Source organism: Passer montanus, unplaced genomic scaffold (genome assembly GCF_014805655.1).
Source record: "Passer montanus isolate IOZ18808 unplaced genomic scaffold, ASM1480565v1 scaffold44, whole genome shotgun sequence".
Lineage (NCBI taxonomy): Eukaryota > Metazoa > Chordata > Aves > Passeriformes > Passeridae > Passer > Passer montanus.
In genome coordinates, this window is record NW_024369262.1 from 3,819,757 (window position 1) to 3,836,836 (window position 17,080).

The following is a 17,080-nucleotide window of genomic DNA, read 5'->3' on the forward strand; positions in this document are numbered from 1 at the left end:
GTGAGTGGTCTGTGAAAGCCTGGCATGACTGCATGCCAGGATCAGCATCCTTGATCACAGCTCTCACTAAAGATGGAGACAGCCTCTGAACTTGTGGTCCAAAGCTCTTCACAAGTTCCCTTTACTGTACATTTTTAAACTATTTTGCTGCATAGGATCTCACACGTTTACTTCACAGTTCCTTGCATCAGAATCTGATTAGCAGATGAAAATATTTACCCAGCAAACAGTGCTGTTAATTCACAAATTACAGACTTTTCCTGCTTCTGAGGCTGTTAAAAGATGAGTTACTTATGGAAACAGCTTGGATAAAGGTGGTGTTCATTATTGCCATGTATTTTTGTTCCTGAAATCTGACCTTTCTAGGCTGGTGCACTATAAATAGACTCAGCTGCAGCTGCCAGTGTGTAGTCAGAAGGAGCAGAGATGTTCCCAGACACACGTATCAGGCTCCTGCTTCCCAGCATGTGAACACTTCCCCAGGCCTGAGATCAGGTGGGGAGGAGGAGTTAGAAGTGACACATGAAGTGTCCTTTCCATCAGGACCATGTGAGCATCAGGCAGCACAACAGCAGGCTTGGGGCAGACAGGCCCAGAGCCTAGGCAGGCTGCCCTGCCTCTCCCTGCTCACTGTCCTGCAAATGGGCACTGACCCCCAGAGCAGGAGCAGGAAACTGCCCCCACAGCAGCTCTGGAAGGTTCCTGAGATGCTCTCTGCCCTGTTTCTCTCCTAGAGAGCCATGAGGTGCCATCGCAGCCAGCTCCTCTGGTTCCGCCAGCTCTACCTGCTCTTCTCTCGCTACCTGGTGCTCAATTCCCTGCGCCTGCTGTGACAGGACACCACTCCCAGGAGCAAAGGATGAGCAAAACCACCACTGCTCCAGGCCCAGGACTCAAGAAAGCTCCTGTGTTAGGATGGGGTGCTCTTTGTGTGGCATTCTCTGCACTACAAAAGCCAGGCTGGGTGAACCTCCTTCTCAGTACCTTGTTTCCTGATACACTGAGAACAGGGTTAACAGTTATTCTGTATTCTCATCATAGAAGCTTAAATAAGATGAGAAATTTGGATTAACTTTAATTGGGAGCCAAGCTCTGGAGGATTCTGCACTGGAGAAGATATGGCACAAACTGTTTCCCCAAGAAGATAGAGCTGCAAGGACTGCTTGGCAACTCTCCCTTGGTGCTTTTGTAAAACCCAGCTATCAGGAGTAACTTTTCAAAGGTCATGCTATCTCCACAGATACCAACAACCACAACACCTTTGTTATTCAGTCAGAACTTTAAAAAGCCAAAGCTTTTGAATAAAACATCAGAAATGATGCAATTTTTTCCTAATTGTACTTTGCTGTTGCTTCTTTTATACACATTGCAGGCTCCACGTTCACTTTCACCTCCTGAAATATGAGCTTTTCTTCTTGATTCAGAACGGGCTCAAGGTCAACTCACAAGAGCAGGACATAGGAATGAGGTGCAAGTGAGTGTAATGAAGGCTTTTGTACTCTGATTTAAACTTTAGCACAGCTAAAGGCAAAGTGCCAAACCAGCAACCCTGCAGTGGTGTAAAGAGCAGAGGCAGTCTGAAAACTGAATTTCACAAAGGAATGAGAAAATCAGTGTAGAAAGATTTATTTAAGAAAACAGAGAACAGGTAACAGTAATGTAGAGACTGATTTCACCAACCATCACCCAGGAAACCCCGGACTGCAGTTCCATGGCAGTGCTCCCAAGGCTGCTGAAGGGTGTGTCAGGGTTTTGACATGTCTCTGATGGTCTTATGTTCCCTCACTGCTTTCTCCCACTCCTTGCCATTGATATCCTCTGTGATAATGGTCTGCACAGTGCCATCATCCAGACAGTGGGGAGCAATTCCTGAAGAAAAACAGAGTACACAGAAACCTACTTTTCATAAAATGTGGGAGATGCCTCCTCCAGTGGAATCTTTATGCAAGGTTTACTTGGTGGTTAACTCTGGTTAGCACAGCTTGCTTTGCACCTACCATAACCATCAGGGTTAGAACGAGGAGTATAAAAGCTCTGAACACCACAGGTCTTGCAGAACGTATGCTGGGCACGGTGTGTGTTGAAGGTGTATGTTGTCAAATTGTCAGCACCCTAAGGAAAGGAAAAGCACTGTAAGTTTCCATGGAAATAGATGGATTCATTACTTTGGAATGATACAATGTAGAAATGTACAATTTAAAGTGCCACCTTCCTGTCTTGACAGGATACAGAGCTGTGCATTCCTGCTCCTCTCCTGAACCCCTGTACTCTGTATGGACATGTGTCCATAACAGTCAGGCCTGGGAACTGCAAGAGCTCCAAACAAGATGCACTAACACAACCACATCAAACAGCTTAAAATGCAGCCATTTCCCCCAAACAGCCAAACTTAGAGCAGAAAACTTCTTGTTCTTGGCTCTGTGAGAGTCACACTGCTCGTGCTCATGTGTGTTCTTTACCTTCAGCAGCTTGAAACGCGACGCTGGCACGATGAAGTGTCGGTTCTGTTTCTTTGTGCAAATGCTGCAACTGCAAAAGAAAAAACAGACCTTTCTAGAAGTGGACAGGTTGTAGAGCAGCAATCTGACCTCTTGACAACAGAAATTTCACTGACAGCTAGAATGGCTCAGAGGTGAGTGGCTGAAGTGGATTTGTGGTGTCAGTAGTGTTTGTCAAGCACACCCATGAACAGACTGACCCTACACAGGTACCCCAATCAGATCTTCTCACACACAACTCTTGAGGATAAACTCTAGCCCTGAGAAATCCACTCAATGGTTCAGAGCATGCTTGGGCAATTTTGCCAACATTCATTACCTTGCAAACAAGAAAGTAAAGTTCAGAAGTTCACCCATGAGCTGGAAGCAAACGAGTTGCAGGCAAAGAGGGGTCACTACTGAAACCAGAGAGTGTTTTAGTTTGAGGCACATGTGGTCAGAGCTGTAATGTCACTTGAGAAGAACAAGTTAAAAAAAGACCAATGTGCTTTGAGCCCCCTGCATGAGAGGAAACAGAAAGCAGATGGGTGAGCACCTGGACTCATTAGATCTCTCCTGACACTTTTCTGTGTGAGCCTGGCTGAGACATGAAGTCCTGCCCAAAGCAGCACCTGCAATCACCAACACTGATCTCATAGTGGATCAGGACATAATTAGGGGTAAATCCGGTGGAAACAGCTCAGAGGGTGTTCTGCAGCTGTCCCATCTTTAGCTCTAAGGTTGGAAAAGCAGAGAGCTGACATTCATCTCTGGGAACAGGGAACAAACCAACTCACTTGCAGTTGAACACGTGCAGATCTGCTGAAGCCCAGACCTCAAAGCGGACGGCTCCACAATGACAGCCCCCTGTGTGCTTCACCAAACCCCTGTATTCACTGCAGAGAGACACAACAGAGCTTTTGCAATCCTCCTCTCTTGGTTTTTGCCCCAGAGAACAGTAAGGCTGTACATGACATTATTCAGTTCTCTCTTGAGCTGTTGCAGAACACAAATAAATAGATCCACTCACATATATTTAACAACATGTGTCAGAATGAGGTGGAGGATGGCTTTTGTCTGTGCAGCAATTGCTTTTGTGGTTTAATTAAAATGGTGACAAGGAAAGAAGAGCAGCACTTTGAGGACTCTGTAAAACACAGCTCCAGGTCACAGTGCTGACCCTACAGCTGTGTCCATACATAACCCTACACAGAAACCAGGGCTATCACCTCAAAACAAACTGCTTGGAACTGAGAACTAAATTTCCCCACAATTTTCCCCACAGTTCCTCCAACACCATTAATATTCCTTCATTTAAGAGCTGGGGAAAGCAGAGATTTGTGGATTCTACATAATATTTGAAATGTCTTTTATTTTGGGTTGTAATTGCAAAGGAACTTTATGACCACGGAATTTCTGAGCCTGTGCTTCTCTCCCTCCCCGAGCCGCCTCCACAGCAGCTGGGCAGTCACCGTGCGGGTCAATCGCTCCATGCAAAGGAAAGAACATTTTCCTTCCAGATTTTACCTCCCACGGACAGCTTTTGGTGTGCTGTGCTCTGCACAGAGCAAGCACAGGAAATGGGTGGAGATTGAGCAGTGAGCCTAGCGGAGCCCCCAGGGACATTTTCGATGGGAGAGCCTTAAAACACGGGCAGCTTTAGCACAGAAATCCACTTTTCTTTTTTTTTTTTTCCATGGTGCGTGCATCCCCTCGCCATCCCAGCCCCGGCGCCCCTTCTCGGCAGCTCTCGGGACGCGCCGTGCAGAGAGCGCTGCCGTGAGCGGGGCTCGGGCGGGAGCGCGGAGCCCCGGCCCCGTTACTCACTACGCGTCCAGCAGCAGCCGCGCCGCCTCCTCGCAGCTCAGCCGGTGCCGCTCCTGGAAGGCGGCCCAGCGCCCGCTCTGCGCCCCCACATCGATGAGGCCGGACCCGGGGGGCTCCGCCTTGACCCCGGCCGGGCTCCCCCTCGCACTCCGGCTGCGGCCCCGGCGCGTCCCGCCCGCGGCCGCGCTGCCCCGCCGGGACAGGAGGGGAAACGAGGGGCTGAGGGGACACGGGAGAGGCTGAGGGGACACGGGAGGGGCTGAAGGGACACGACGGAGGAAACGGGAGGGCTGAGGGGGACACGGAAGGAGAAACAGGAGGGGTGAGGGGACACGGGAGAGGCTGAGGGGACACGGGGGGGCTGAGGGGACACGGGAGGACATTCCCTTCTCTGGACAGGGACACGGGACGGGCTGGGGGGACGAGGAGGGGACACGGAAGGGGAAACAAGAGGGGCTGAGGGGACACGGCGGGACCGGGGAGGCGCTGAGGGGACACGGGAGGGGCTGAGGGGACACGGAGGAAACGGGGGAGGACCGGGACACAGCGGCACCGGGAGGGGCTGGGGTACAACGCGGGGAACGCGCAGTGAAGAAATCTTATCTTTTCCTCATATCCACCCTAAAGCTCCCGTGGCCCTCATGTCCTCTCATCCTTCCTTGTTGCCGGGGGAAGAGAGCGATCCCAGCTCCCCACAGCCTCCTGTCAGGGGGCTGTGGGGAGGGACAAGGTCCCCCTTGAGCTCCCTTTGCTCCAGGCTGAGACCCCCAGCTCCCTCAGCCCCTTCCCCAGCTCCATTCCCTTCTCTGGACACACTGCAGCCCCTCAATGTCCCTCGTGCTGGGCCCAAAACTGGCCACAGCACAGGGACAGTCACTGTCCTGGTCCTGCTGGCCGCCCTCTGGCATTGGAACAGGCTGCCCAGGGAAGCGCTTCAGCCACCAGCCCTGGAAGTGTTCAAGAAACTGCTGGATGTGGCACTTGGGGACACGGTTCAGTGGTGGCCTTGGCAGTGCTGGTTAACAATTGCACTTGATGATCTTCAAAGTTTTGTCCAGCCTGAAGGATTCTATGATTTTCTGATTCCAGGGCTGAGGCCAGGCATGCCAGCTATCCACAGGCATGAGCCCAAGGTTTCCCCTCTCATTCTGAACATGATGCCTCACAGGTTCACGGATGGAAGGTGCTCAGCAGACCCGAGGTGCTGCTGGAATTGTGGTGTTTCACTTCTCTGCTATGAACAGCCCTCATTTAGACACAGCATTGCTGTGACAGCACAGGATGTGTTTAGGCCTCCCTGAGGTTTGAAGTCACTGTGGCAGCTTTGCAGAGAAATGGCTTCTAACAGGATTCCCACTTAGCTTTTCACTAATTCTGCTACCAAAGTCTTGAAAATAACAGAGTACATACCTTAAAAAGCAAAGAAAAAAACCTCAAACCCAACCAAACAAAAAACCAAAAAAACAAAAAAACACCAAACAACAACAACAATAACAACAAAACAACACAAAAACAAACAAACAGAAAAAACCAATCAAGCAAATAACAACAACAAAACAGGAAAATGTGAAATCACCCCTTTAGTGGTAAATGTCTTACAGAAGGTTATTCTTGAACACTGAAATGAAGTGCTGTTTCTCAAGTAAAACTATCAATGCTGGGAATAGTACAAAACTTGGAGGCGTCCAAGTCATACTTGGGGAAAAAAATAATCACTCCAAAGATGAACCTTTGTGCTCAGTGTTGCTGGACTGGAAACTCCTTTTGTTTGACATATAATCAAGAATTTGTAGTCAACAGAACTTAATGTCTTGTCCTTTCCAAGCAGGGGAAAGATGTAAACAAGTGAGCTGAGTCTTGAGAGGCAAAGAGGCACCAAAGGATCCTGTGGCAGCCAGGAACATGGCAAAGCAGGACAGGGATGAATAAACATCCATCAGCACTCTGCTCTGGAAAAGAGCTTTAAAAACATGTGACTCTGGTGTTCAGGCTGCCTCCTGAGATGGCACATGCCAGGATTTGCTGTAGCTCAGCACCTCTCTGGTGGGAAAGGGCACGGAGTTACAGTTTCCTGTTATCCTGTTATCCTCTGCTCCGGTTACTCACTCTCATGGAAGAATACACCCTGTGTGACAAATTCACATGCTGCTCCTGATCTGAGCCACTCCCAGAGCTTTGGTCAAACCAGATTACATGTCAGCCACCTCGTATTTTGGGAGGAAAAAGTCACTGAGGTGAAACTGGGGAGGGACTGAAACTGAGCCTGTGGTGGCTGCAGCAGGGATTCATCTCCCCTCGGGCATGGCCAGCACCACTCAGAGTCTGTCCTGCCCCAAAAACACTGAGCTCAACACACTGAAAGACAGAGGGTAATTTTTGGAGCTCATTTTAGGGGCTGGTTATGTCAATTCACACAAATAACCCACCAGCACTCAAAAAAAGCAGTTCCAGGAGAAAACTGGAGTGAATTTGTCTATGTAATATCTGCAAATTTGTCACTCTCTGTGCCTCTCCATAATTAGTTCACTTTATTTTAAATGCAGAAGCTGTTTTGAGAAGCTAAATTCTGTTCCCCTGTGATATCTCAGAATAAAGAACTGGAGGACAAAAATGGAAGTGTAAAATGCCATAGCAAAGAAATGGTTTCTCTTTTTTCATTAGTTTCATATTTTATCACGAAGGACTCAGAACACAAAACTGAGTCTCACATAAATAATTCATTCCAGAGCTTTACAGCAGAACTCCAGATGATGATAAATGTCACAGATATTCTGAGCTGAAAGCCCTAAATTTCAGTCAATTTCAGTCAAATTTCAATCAAATGTTGTATTGTCAGTGTACCTGGGCAGCACCTTCTCAGTACCCACATTTACCAGCTCTCATTTCACTGCTTCCAAAGCTGATGCAATATTTGCCAGGCTTTAGGAAATGCCAACAGCTTGATGAAAAATGCATTTGCTGTTAAGCTTGAGAGGCAAAATGGAAAAGGAAGAAATATCCAGACAGATGACGAGGTGGAAAAGAGGAAAAGTCCAGTAAATTACAGTTGGTTCTGTGTAGGTGTCTGGTGATGCTGAAAGGGCAGCAGCAGCTGACGTGTTCGGTGCTAAAGTACAAAGGGGCTGCTCTGTGCCGTCCCAGCTCTGCTTGTATAACAATGACTCAGCTCTGCAGCCCTGGCTCGCAGCCAGCATGGAAATTCTGCCTGCCAGAGCATTTTATCCCCAAAGCAGCACTGAAAGCAGCTACGTGTTTGTGGGTGAAAGAGAATTAGGAACCGTGGATGTTTTTTATATCTCATAAGCAGAGAACTAGGAGTTCTGTACAGCTGACAGCATGCTTTAAAAAACTGAGGTGGTTCAAAGTACGTGGTTTGTTCAGGGGGGAAAATGGCAGTGCTTGGGTTTTAGTCTCCCTGTGGTGGAGGGGGAAACATTCCAGACGTTTTCCTCACCATCCAAGGATCCAAGCTGGATCTGAAAACAAAATGTAGGAGGTGACACCCCCGGGCTGCTCAGAACGGCCTTGGCAGTGTTTGTTTTTGTTCACTGTTCCAGAGATTCTGTTGAACATACTAACAATGATTAACAGTGGTTTAGGACTCGTTTCTTCTGCCTGTTTCTTCGGCCGTTTCTTTTTCTGTCTGCCTGTTTCCCAAGGAACTTCTCTGCTGTTTTGCTGGAAAACCTGGCCCCGGAAAGCACAAGCTGAACGTGCTCAGAGGCAGCAGAGGAGGGGAACAAAGCAGCTCCCTGCCTGCACTGCAGCTTGGATGGGATCCAAACCATCCCGGGCAGGAGGCAGAGGGAGATGCAGACAAGGAGCTGCAGAACAGACCCAGTTATTAGCTGAAGCTGTTGCTTTCACTGGCACACCACACAGGCACTAAGCTGAGATTTCAGCCCTTCACAAAATCCCCTTTGGACGGCTCCTTCCAGCAGCGCTGTCACATGTCCCTGTGGGTCACCCAGCGCTGCCCAAGCCTGGTTATGGTGGCAGCACAGATCTGAAAGCTGAATCCCATGTGTCCTACAAAGCTAAAATACTTTAGACAAACAGGGAGACAGAGGAGTATCACTAATTTTCATCTTTTTACTGCCAATCTATTTGTTTTTCTTAAACTTTTTCATCTTTTAGCTCCTGAAGTCGGTAGCTTCTTGAAAACTTTGTTTAGTGAATTTATTTTTAGCATAAAGCTATAAAAACAAAACCGAGGGAGTTTTCTTTTTTTGGTAATCTCAGAATATCACAGTCAATCTCACAGTACTTTGAATTCTGAGTCACTGTTTGTGTAACCCTCCAGGCTGGCAGCTTGGGGACAAGCAGTGACATGCCACGGGTCTGTTTGTCTCGTGGGTGGAACTTGAGCCAAGCCTGGACCTTCCTGCACTGCTACAGGGAGACAATATTTATCTCCACAACTGTAAATATAATTATACTGCATCATACACGGTGAGAGGCAGGTGTGAGTAATGTTATGAGATAGGAATATGTATGTATATATATATATATTTATATTTTGTTTGCCTGTGGCAAGCAGCCCTATTTTTGTCTGAACAAAGAACAGTAACTGGACTTGCCACACACCCTGTGATGGCCTGGCTGGCTGTCCCAAGCTAAACCTGGTAGCTAAAGATAAACAGATTGCCTCATGTAAAAGTGATACCTCGTTGCTAGGACATTAGCCTACATAAAAACCAGACCCAGCTTGTGTTCCAGAATGTACAGATTCCTTGGAAACATTTCCCTGACCCCAGATTCTTCTCTCCTGAAAGTAGGTTGCTCTGTACCACTGCCCAGTGACCCACTTCTGAAAAGAAATGTGTGTTCCCAACTGCAGGCCCCGTGCCCTGGCAAAGGCTGAAGCCACCTGTGGTCAGAGCAGTCACAAGATACAGATTTCTGGGGTTTTCAGCTTTGCATTTATTTATATACAGTTTGGAGTCAGCTGCTCGATGGTTTTTATTCACCAAGAGCTAATAGAGACAGAGTGGAATGTTTTTTAAATGCATGTGTTTTGTAAAGCCACACCATAGATTTAGTCATATTTAGGAAAAAGAAAAACAAGAGAGGGCTCCTGTGCTTTCTGGTTTACACAGAAAGGAAAGAAAAATTACAGAAATTCCTCCTTCTCCATCTAGAGGAACATTAAAAAGAGAAATACGCACCCTAAAATCCTTAATAAATATGTGATGTGCTTTAACACGGCCCAGGCTTTACATTAATCTCCAGCTTCACAGATGTGGCCTTTCATATTTGTAAATATTAATCACTTGTGGCCTTTCCTCTGGGACCACCAGACAAAACCCGTGGGCAAACACTGAGCAGAACTGGCAGCACAGAGCAAACCATCGGGACATTGCCCAACTCTGCCTTTTGTCCTAAATTTATGTAGCCAAAATAATATTTCCAAGGTTGGTTATTGCTATGGAGCTGTCTGAACTTTCCAGTTACCATTTTCCCCTCTTCCTCTTCCTGCATTTTGAGTAATTATTGGTAGGATGACTTATTTCCTTTTTACTGTAAACCAGGAGGTGCAAGAAACCTTGTTAGGAGAAAGGAAAGCAAAAGGATTTTGTCGTTGGGGTTTGCTTTTTTATTGTTTTTTCATTCTTGGTGGTTTTATATTTTTTGCCTGGGTTTGAGGGTTTTTTAGAGAGAAATAGAGCAGCTCTGTAGTGAATCTTGCCAGTTAGACACGTGCTGATGCTTTGTGAGTGGAGGATTTAACAAGGTCATCTGGCTTTACTGAAGGAGCAGCAGATAAAACTGCTGAAAAAACATAAAAACCATCTTGGATTTTGTGCACTCCATCTTTAATACGATACAACAGAAGTTCAGAGCCAGTCTGAAAGGTATAATGAAGTTTAATTAACCCGAGGCATGTTTCCACATCAGCTCACAGACGGTGGCTGCTTCATAACCGACCAAAGCTTCCTGTTCTGAGGGCGAGTAAACAACCATTTGAATTTCAAATGTCAGCATTTCATCCCAGGGCTTGTTTTGCAGGCTCACATCAAGAGAATTAATTATGTGTTCAGCCAGCCCCAACCAGTTCCAGGGCAGCTCGGAGCTGGGCCGCGTGAGGGGACACGCTCGTGTGGCACCCAGGCGCCACCAGCCCTCCTCTTTGTCATAATCCTCCTGGATTATGCAGCTTTTCCAACCCTGCTAACTCAGTTCTGCTTTTCCTCTCAGCTTTACAGGCAAGGACCAGCCCTACAACCGGTCCTGGGCTTTTCCATGGAAAAAAAAAAGCCATTTTTTCCTCCATCCCGGGGAAAGGGTTGGCCAGAGGCCACAGTGGGGCATAAAACACTGGCACCAAGGGTAGCCCTCTTTTTTTAGGGCACTTCTCTCCCTAGGTTGTTCCTTGAGCACTGCTGGGATCCAGGCAGGAGCTAAAGAAGCCCCAGAGTCGTTCCTATGGCCATCATTAATCCCAATCCCCGTCATTAATCCCAATCCCCATCATAACCCCCTCCCTGTCCCCTCACGGCCCCAGCTCCCCGCCCCGGCCGAAATCTGCCCCGCTAGGCGGCTCCACCTCAGCAACAGCGTGACCTCACCGCGGACCAATCAGCGCCGAGCAGCGCCGAACCTTCCAGAGCTTTCCCTGCCCCCGCCGCCCCCGCCCTTCGCCAACTGCCCCTGCCCGAGCAGCCAATCAGCGCCCGCCCTGCGGCCCGCCCCACCAATCACCGCCAGACTTCCCGGTCTTCCCACCAACGTCTGGTCGCAGCGCCGCGGCAAATAACGGTCCCAGATCCATCCGCACCCTCAGAAATTTGCCGATTTTGTAGGGTCTGATCCCCCTCGCTGAAACTCTGGGACCCCTTTGCCTGCGGAAGAGGGATTGGAGCGGGGACAAGGCGAGTGCTCACCACAGCAGGGAGCTTTCCCTGGGGACTACTTTGGGAGGCGGATGGAGACGTTAGCTTTGGTGGGCGGGGCCTGCGTGGCCAGAAGCCCTATAAATACGGGCGGGTGTGCGTCACTCGGCAGATCCGAGGTTTAACGCCGCTGGAAACTGTACACTATTATCGCTCAGGGCCGCAGACGTGAGTGCGCTGGGGGGAACTGAGGGTGCGGGGAGGGGGAGGCGGGCCCGGTGCTCTGGGCGGAGCCGGGCGCTTTGCAGCAGGGTAACGGAGGGAGCGGGCGGCGGAGCTGCGCGGCATTGCTTAGCGCTCCGAACCGCGTCGGTGAGAGCTGGGCCGGCCGTGAGGGGGGCGGATCAGGGTAACGCTGGTGCGGGGAGGAGGCCTGGTTGCGGGGAAGATGGCGCGGGCCGCGCCGTTGGTGCCGGAAGGCGGCTGTGAGTCACTACCGGGGCGGGTCCGCGGGGCGGGCCGAGCGCTCCCCCGCTGCCGCACTGCGGGCGGCTCGGGGCTCCGCTGCCGCGTCGCGCCCTCGGGCGGGCCGTGGGGCTCCGTGCTGCCCTACCGGGGGTAAGGGGGATCCGCGGGCTCTGGTGCTGCATTGCCGCACTGCGGGCATAAAGGAGGGCTGGGCTGGGGGTCCTGTAATGAGAGTAAGCTGTTTAAAGAACTGAGCAGATCTTGTCTCAAAACCAGGTCTAGTTTATCCAACTGGAACATTATCTTTTAATTTCGCATTTCTTAACAACCCGAGTAAAAAACTTAAATTGGCGGGGAATAGCAACGGTAATCCCTTTGTTTCGGGTTTATGAAGGCTTTACTTGACTAAGCGGCTGTAGCTGACGCACTTGCATGTCTTACAGGTCAACATGCAGATCTTTGTGAAGACCCTGACTGGCAAGACCATCACCCTTGAGGTTGAGCCCAGTGACACCATTGAGAACGTGAAGGCCAAGATCCAGGACAAGGAAGGCATTCCCCCTGACCAGCAGAGGCTGATCTTTGCAGGGAAGCAGCTGGAGGACGGGCGCACCCTCTCTGACTACAACATCCAGAAGGAATCCACCCTGCACCTGGTGCTGCGCCTCAGGGGTGGCTGTTAAGTTCTTGTGCATCTTGCTTGACCCCAGGGTTGCCAGTGGCACTTGTGTTTGCACTGTAGTTCTTCAATGTCTTAATGTTAAGTTAATGCAAGCTTGAGTAACTGCTGAACAGCTGTTGAAATGCTAATAAAGTTTTCTGTTGCACATTACACCCTGTAGTCTGTCTCAGTTCAAGCAGGTGAAACGTGTATTAAGTGAAATGCTTTGGCTTCTTACCATGGCAGTTTAAGCCTCTTTGCATGTGTAATGAGGACCAACCTTGTGGTTAAAATGGATCTGGATTAAAATCTTAATGAAGTGCTAATAATACCCTGTTGTTTTTTGTTCCTGGATTTTAGCAGCACTCTCTGGGTGGGATAGAAAGACCCCACAAAATGGCCTGGTGGGCATTGCAGGGAGTGGGTTTTGCCCCAAGTCATGGGCTTGGGGTGTGTTAGAATTGTCTGGGGTGGGGGGTGCCAGTGCCTGGCCCTGCTCTGAAGGGGGACTCTGGGTGGGGATGGTGTTCTGGGACATGGGACATGGTCTGGGGGAGGACTGGGGGCGGTGGGAATTGTGTGGTGGGTGGGGAGGTGAAACTTCACATGGCAGCGGGTGGCTGAGCAGTGTAGGAACGGCCTGGTTTGCTAAATTCACAATGCCAAAAAGGGAGGGAGTTCCCACTGAGGTCTGGGTTAGGGTTTGTTTTTGTGGGGCGGGTTAAAGGCACTCAGACAAATTGGGCTGGGTTGGTTCCACTGCAGTGGTGGGTGCCCAGAAGGGGATGCAATTCCTGCCTCCCCGTCCCCAAAACCTCCCAGCTGAGGGGGTGTCTGTCGGTGTCCTCAGCTGCTCTCCCTGGGGTGGGGCACTGCCCCAAACCCCTCAGGTGCCACCTTGGCCACTCTCATCCCTCCAGAGCTGCTGGGGGACTCGGGTCTGCTCCTCCTGGATCTGTGGTAAGTGCTGCACTTACGGGAAATACAACCAAAAAATTGCTGTTCCCACAGAAAACTGCACACTGCAAGTTCAGTGTGGGTTTGAGGTTACATCCAGGATCAAATTTCATTTTTTTTTAGGAGCAGGGTTTGCTTTTCTGCCTGCTCAGCTAGCAGAAGTACAAAGTTCTGTAAATATTTGCTGTCTCTGCCGCAAGAGACTTCCCTTAGCTTGAGTTTTCCTGCAATTGCTGCTTTGCTTTTGTGCTTTTTGCAGTTTAACCCCCAGAGAGGCTGTGCAGGCCCTTCTGTGAGGCCCTGAAAGGCCATAAAGGAAATAATTTGGGGCAACCACCTCGGGGTGGCCCTGGCTGGACAAGGTGACCCCCAAATGTCCCTTCCAGCCCCAGCCGTTGCTGCCTCTCTGGGCTGGGTGTTTGCAGCCCTGCCTGAAGCCCCTGAGCAGCTCACAGCCCTGCTGAATAAACGGAATAAACACGAATGAAGTGATCTTCCTGCTGGGGTTGGGGGTGAGCACTGAATAAACTGACATTCTGTGGGAAATATTTTAAAATTTGGAATTTAAAATAGGAAATTTTAAAAAATTGATAGGAGGTTTGTATAGGAAGCAACATCTGTATTGTCTCACCCTTCAAATGAGACTGAAAATACAAGAGTAAGTAAAAAAAGAGCTTGGTCCAACAACATTCCTGACATTTCTGCTGGGGTTAGGGGTGGGTATGGAATAAATTGGCATTCCTGATTTCCTGTTGGGGTTTGGGGTGGGCAGTGAATAATCTCACATCCCTGACCTCCTTGCTGGGGTTTGGGGTATATATAGAATAAATTGACTTTCCTGACCTCCCTGTTGGCGTTTGGGGTGCCCTGCAGGGACAGGAGGGTCTGCACAGGTCCCTCTGCTCTGGTTTTTGGCCTGAGCCAAGCTGAGCTGTGGCCTCCAGTGGTACCTGGGCTGCTCCAGGAAATGACTGCAAGGATTTCTTCATTAATAAGAAAAAAATCCTTGCCATTTAAGTAAATTAAGGAAATGTGTATGAATCACGAGGAAATGTGAATATGGATTTGTGTAACGTGCAGTGTTTACACCAAAGTTATTAGCACAAAACAAAGGAAGCTGTTGGGCAACACAAATAATTGATGTCATTAAAATACACTTTTTTTACTCCTACAATATGGTGGTACCTCAAAAGCCTGCTTAGAGACAACTATTCATAACTAAAATCATAATTCAATCTGTTTTAGCCAGAATCTGTGTGCTATTAGAATAATCTTAAGGCTCCCATATTTACAACAGATCCTGGTAACATCTTTTAATCCTGTTGTAATCTGAGTTTTGTGACTGGCCTTTGAGTTTTCTTCCTATTGCTTCAGTTAATTTCTAGTCTGTTCTCTCTTAAAAAAAAAATCAAACAAAACCCCAAAAAGAAAAACCAGCCTAGATTTTGGTGCTTTTGTCTTCTGTGCTTTAAAGAAAATTACTTATAAAAAGAGAAATGAAATAACCCACTATATTGGTTTGGATACATTTGGGGTTTTCTCCTTTCTCAGCTGCCCCACAACATAATCCTATAGGATTGGGAATATCGGGAATAAATCCCTCATTATTTCTGCAGCCTTGTCCACAGCAGCCAGGGGTGTTTTTTAAGATATTTTTGCCCAATTTGGCCGTTTCAAAAGCAGCAGGAATTCGGCTGCCTCGGTGGCCACGGGATGTCACTGTTCCTCCACAAAGAGATTCTTTTCCATCTGGATTTCCTCTTTGCTGCTCCCTGATTGTCAGCAGAGCATTCCTCCAGGCTGTGATCCTACAGAAAGGGATACATCATGTAGGAAGATATTTCCATTTTAGGGCTGAGAGAGCCGGATGGTTCCCTCCAAGGATATCGATTGCAGCCTGTAAATGTTATGAGTGGGACTTGCAGCTCCAGAACCACTCCTGTGGAGATTGATTGGGTTCCCTGGGCTGTCAGGCAAGCTCTGACAAGGGATTATATTTAAGAATATTTATGTTTCAGATTGGGCACTGGCTGAGGTACTGATTTCCATCTGTAACTAAGAAATGAAGCTGCTCAAATTCATCATTTCAGTGTGGCTTTTACATAACAGTTACAATAAAAAAAAGGGCCTTGCAAAAACACTTGATACTTTCCTGAGTGTGAAAATACACCTTTAAAATAAATTATTTTTTCTTTTCCTGGCCTACCTGTGGTATTTGAGAGAATTTTAATTCTCCACGCTTGCAGGTTGTTGTTGCAGGTTTTCCTCATCCTGTGAAGATAATTTTGGTTTTGAGCACCTGAGTGGCCACAGAGCAATCCTGTAACTAAATGACAAGTGACTTTGAAAATCTATTTACAGCATACAGAAAACATGGCATCAACCACAGGACTATGATGTTTTTCAGTATTTGGTAAAAATGGGAACTTAGGTGAACACAGAACATGTATTTCAGGAAATGCTCTTGTTTGCATCTTTTCCAAACACCACCATCATCCTCATGCTTCCTTTTGCATGTTCCAGTCATTGATTTTTCTGCTGTGAATTACTCATCTATAATTACAATATAGACACAGAATAGATAATATAATTTATATAATATATGAGGTATACAATAGATTAATATATTGTATCATATTTATTACTAATGAATAAATGATAATATTATATTATTTGAATGAATAACACTTGATTTGGGATTTCACTTGGCAGTTTGACCTCTCCCTTCCCAGATTTCCACAGGACGTGCCCCTCCTGTCAGGAGCAGCTCAGACACATTTCATGGGTAAAACAATCAATTGTGAGACTCCTCCACACAAAAACCTCAAAAAGCAGGAGGGAACCCCAGGCTGAGGGCAGGTGGGATGGAAGGGCTGCTTTTCTCCTGGTGGGATGGAAGGGCTGCTTTTCTCCTGGTGGGATGGAAGGGCTGCTTTTCTCCTGGTGGGATGGAAGGGCTGCTCTTCTCCTGGTGGGATGGAAGGGCTGCTTTTCTCCTGGCTGCCCTGGGTGAGCTCCCAGCTGCACATCCCCTGCTCCCTGCAGGACAGCAGCTGTGCAGGGGGAGCTGTGCTTGGGTGCACTCCTGGGTGCTGATCTCATCCCCTGGCTGCAGGGCTGGGATGCTCCCAGGACAGCTGCAGAAGGAGCCCAAAAGGATTTAAATCTGTGAGTGTGAGCTGAGCTCCTGAAGCTCTGCTGGCGTCACAGTGAGTAAAGTGAAACACAGCTCAAGCAAACTGGATCAGTGCAAGGCTGGAATGAGGGAGGGCTTGGAGAGATCAGACCTGATCCTGCATTTATCTCTCCTCTATAGGCTGTTCTCTGGGTCTTAATTAATCATTAAGAATCCATCATGGATTATAAAGCAGCTTTGTGTGGTCACCAGACCTGCTTCACCTTAAAACACAGGGTATCAACTTGAAAACTTGAAATCTCCTACAAAACCATGAGGAGGGGAAGGCCCTGTGCCATTTATTGGTGTATCTATAGGGAGGGGGTGCCATTGATTGGTGTCTATAGGGAGAGGGTGGCATTTATTGGTATTTATGGGGATTTTTTGGGTATTTATTGGGGTATTTTATGGGGATTTATTGGCATTTATTGGTATTTATGGGGATGGGGTGCCATTGATTGCTGTGTTTATGGGGAGGGGTCTCACAGCTGACTCACAGCTGGGACAGTGCCTGTGGGTGACAGCCACTCTGCCAGGAGGTGTCCCAGGGCTGCTGCAGGCTCTGCTGTGCCTCGGGGCACGTTTGGAAGGAGGAAGGCACAGCCAGAGCTCGGCGTGTCCTGCTGGGACAGCCCTGCTCCTGCTCTTGGGGCACCTCCCTTCTGGGATTCCTCCTGGAACG

The 17,080-nt window shown here is 48.5% G+C and overlaps 3 protein-coding genes across 4 annotated transcripts in view; 2 read left to right on the forward strand and 1 right to left on the reverse strand.

The window, feature by feature from the left end:
- Positions 1 to 1,340, forward strand: part of PIGL (phosphatidylinositol glycan anchor biosynthesis class L) — a gene marked incomplete at its 5' end in the record, with an annotated part of 52,187 nt that extends 50,847 nt beyond the window's left edge. The window contains one exon of the mRNA XM_039720877.1: positions 735 to 1,340. Coding sequence (XP_039576811.1) covers positions 735 to 833 — 99 coding nt within the window. The remainder of the gene's footprint in view (positions 1 to 734) is intronic.
- A 262-nt stretch (positions 1,341 to 1,602) lies between these two features.
- Positions 1,603 to 12,039, reverse strand: CENPV (centromere protein V). The gene is made up of 8 exons (XM_039720878.1): positions 12,007 to 12,039; positions 11,503 to 11,746; positions 11,218 to 11,275; positions 4,305 to 4,523; positions 3,275 to 3,373; positions 2,460 to 2,529; positions 1,998 to 2,112; positions 1,603 to 1,869 (listed from the first exon to the last, which is right to left on the reverse strand). The coding sequence occupies exons 1-8, from the start codon at positions 12,037 to 12,039 to the stop codon at positions 1,745 to 1,747; spliced, it is 963 nt and encodes a 320-aa protein (XP_039576812.1). The 3' UTR covers positions 1,603 to 1,744.
- On the forward strand, positions 11,048 to 12,595 carry LOC120507573 (ubiquitin). 2 transcript variants are annotated; one of them, XM_039720381.1, is made up of 2 exons: positions 11,048 to 11,176; positions 12,049 to 12,595. In XM_039720381.1, the coding sequence occupies exon 2, from the start codon at positions 12,055 to 12,057 to the stop codon at positions 12,286 to 12,288; it is 234 nt and encodes a 77-aa protein (XP_039576315.1). In that variant the 5' UTR covers positions 11,048 to 11,176; positions 12,049 to 12,054; the 3' UTR covers positions 12,289 to 12,595. The 2 variants fall into 2 exon arrangements, with proteins under 2 accessions (XP_039576315.1, XP_039576314.1); XM_039720380.1 differs by lacking the exon at positions 11,048 to 11,176 and adding an exon at positions 11,210 to 11,365.
- Positions 12,596 to 17,080: the final 4,485 nt, after the last annotated feature.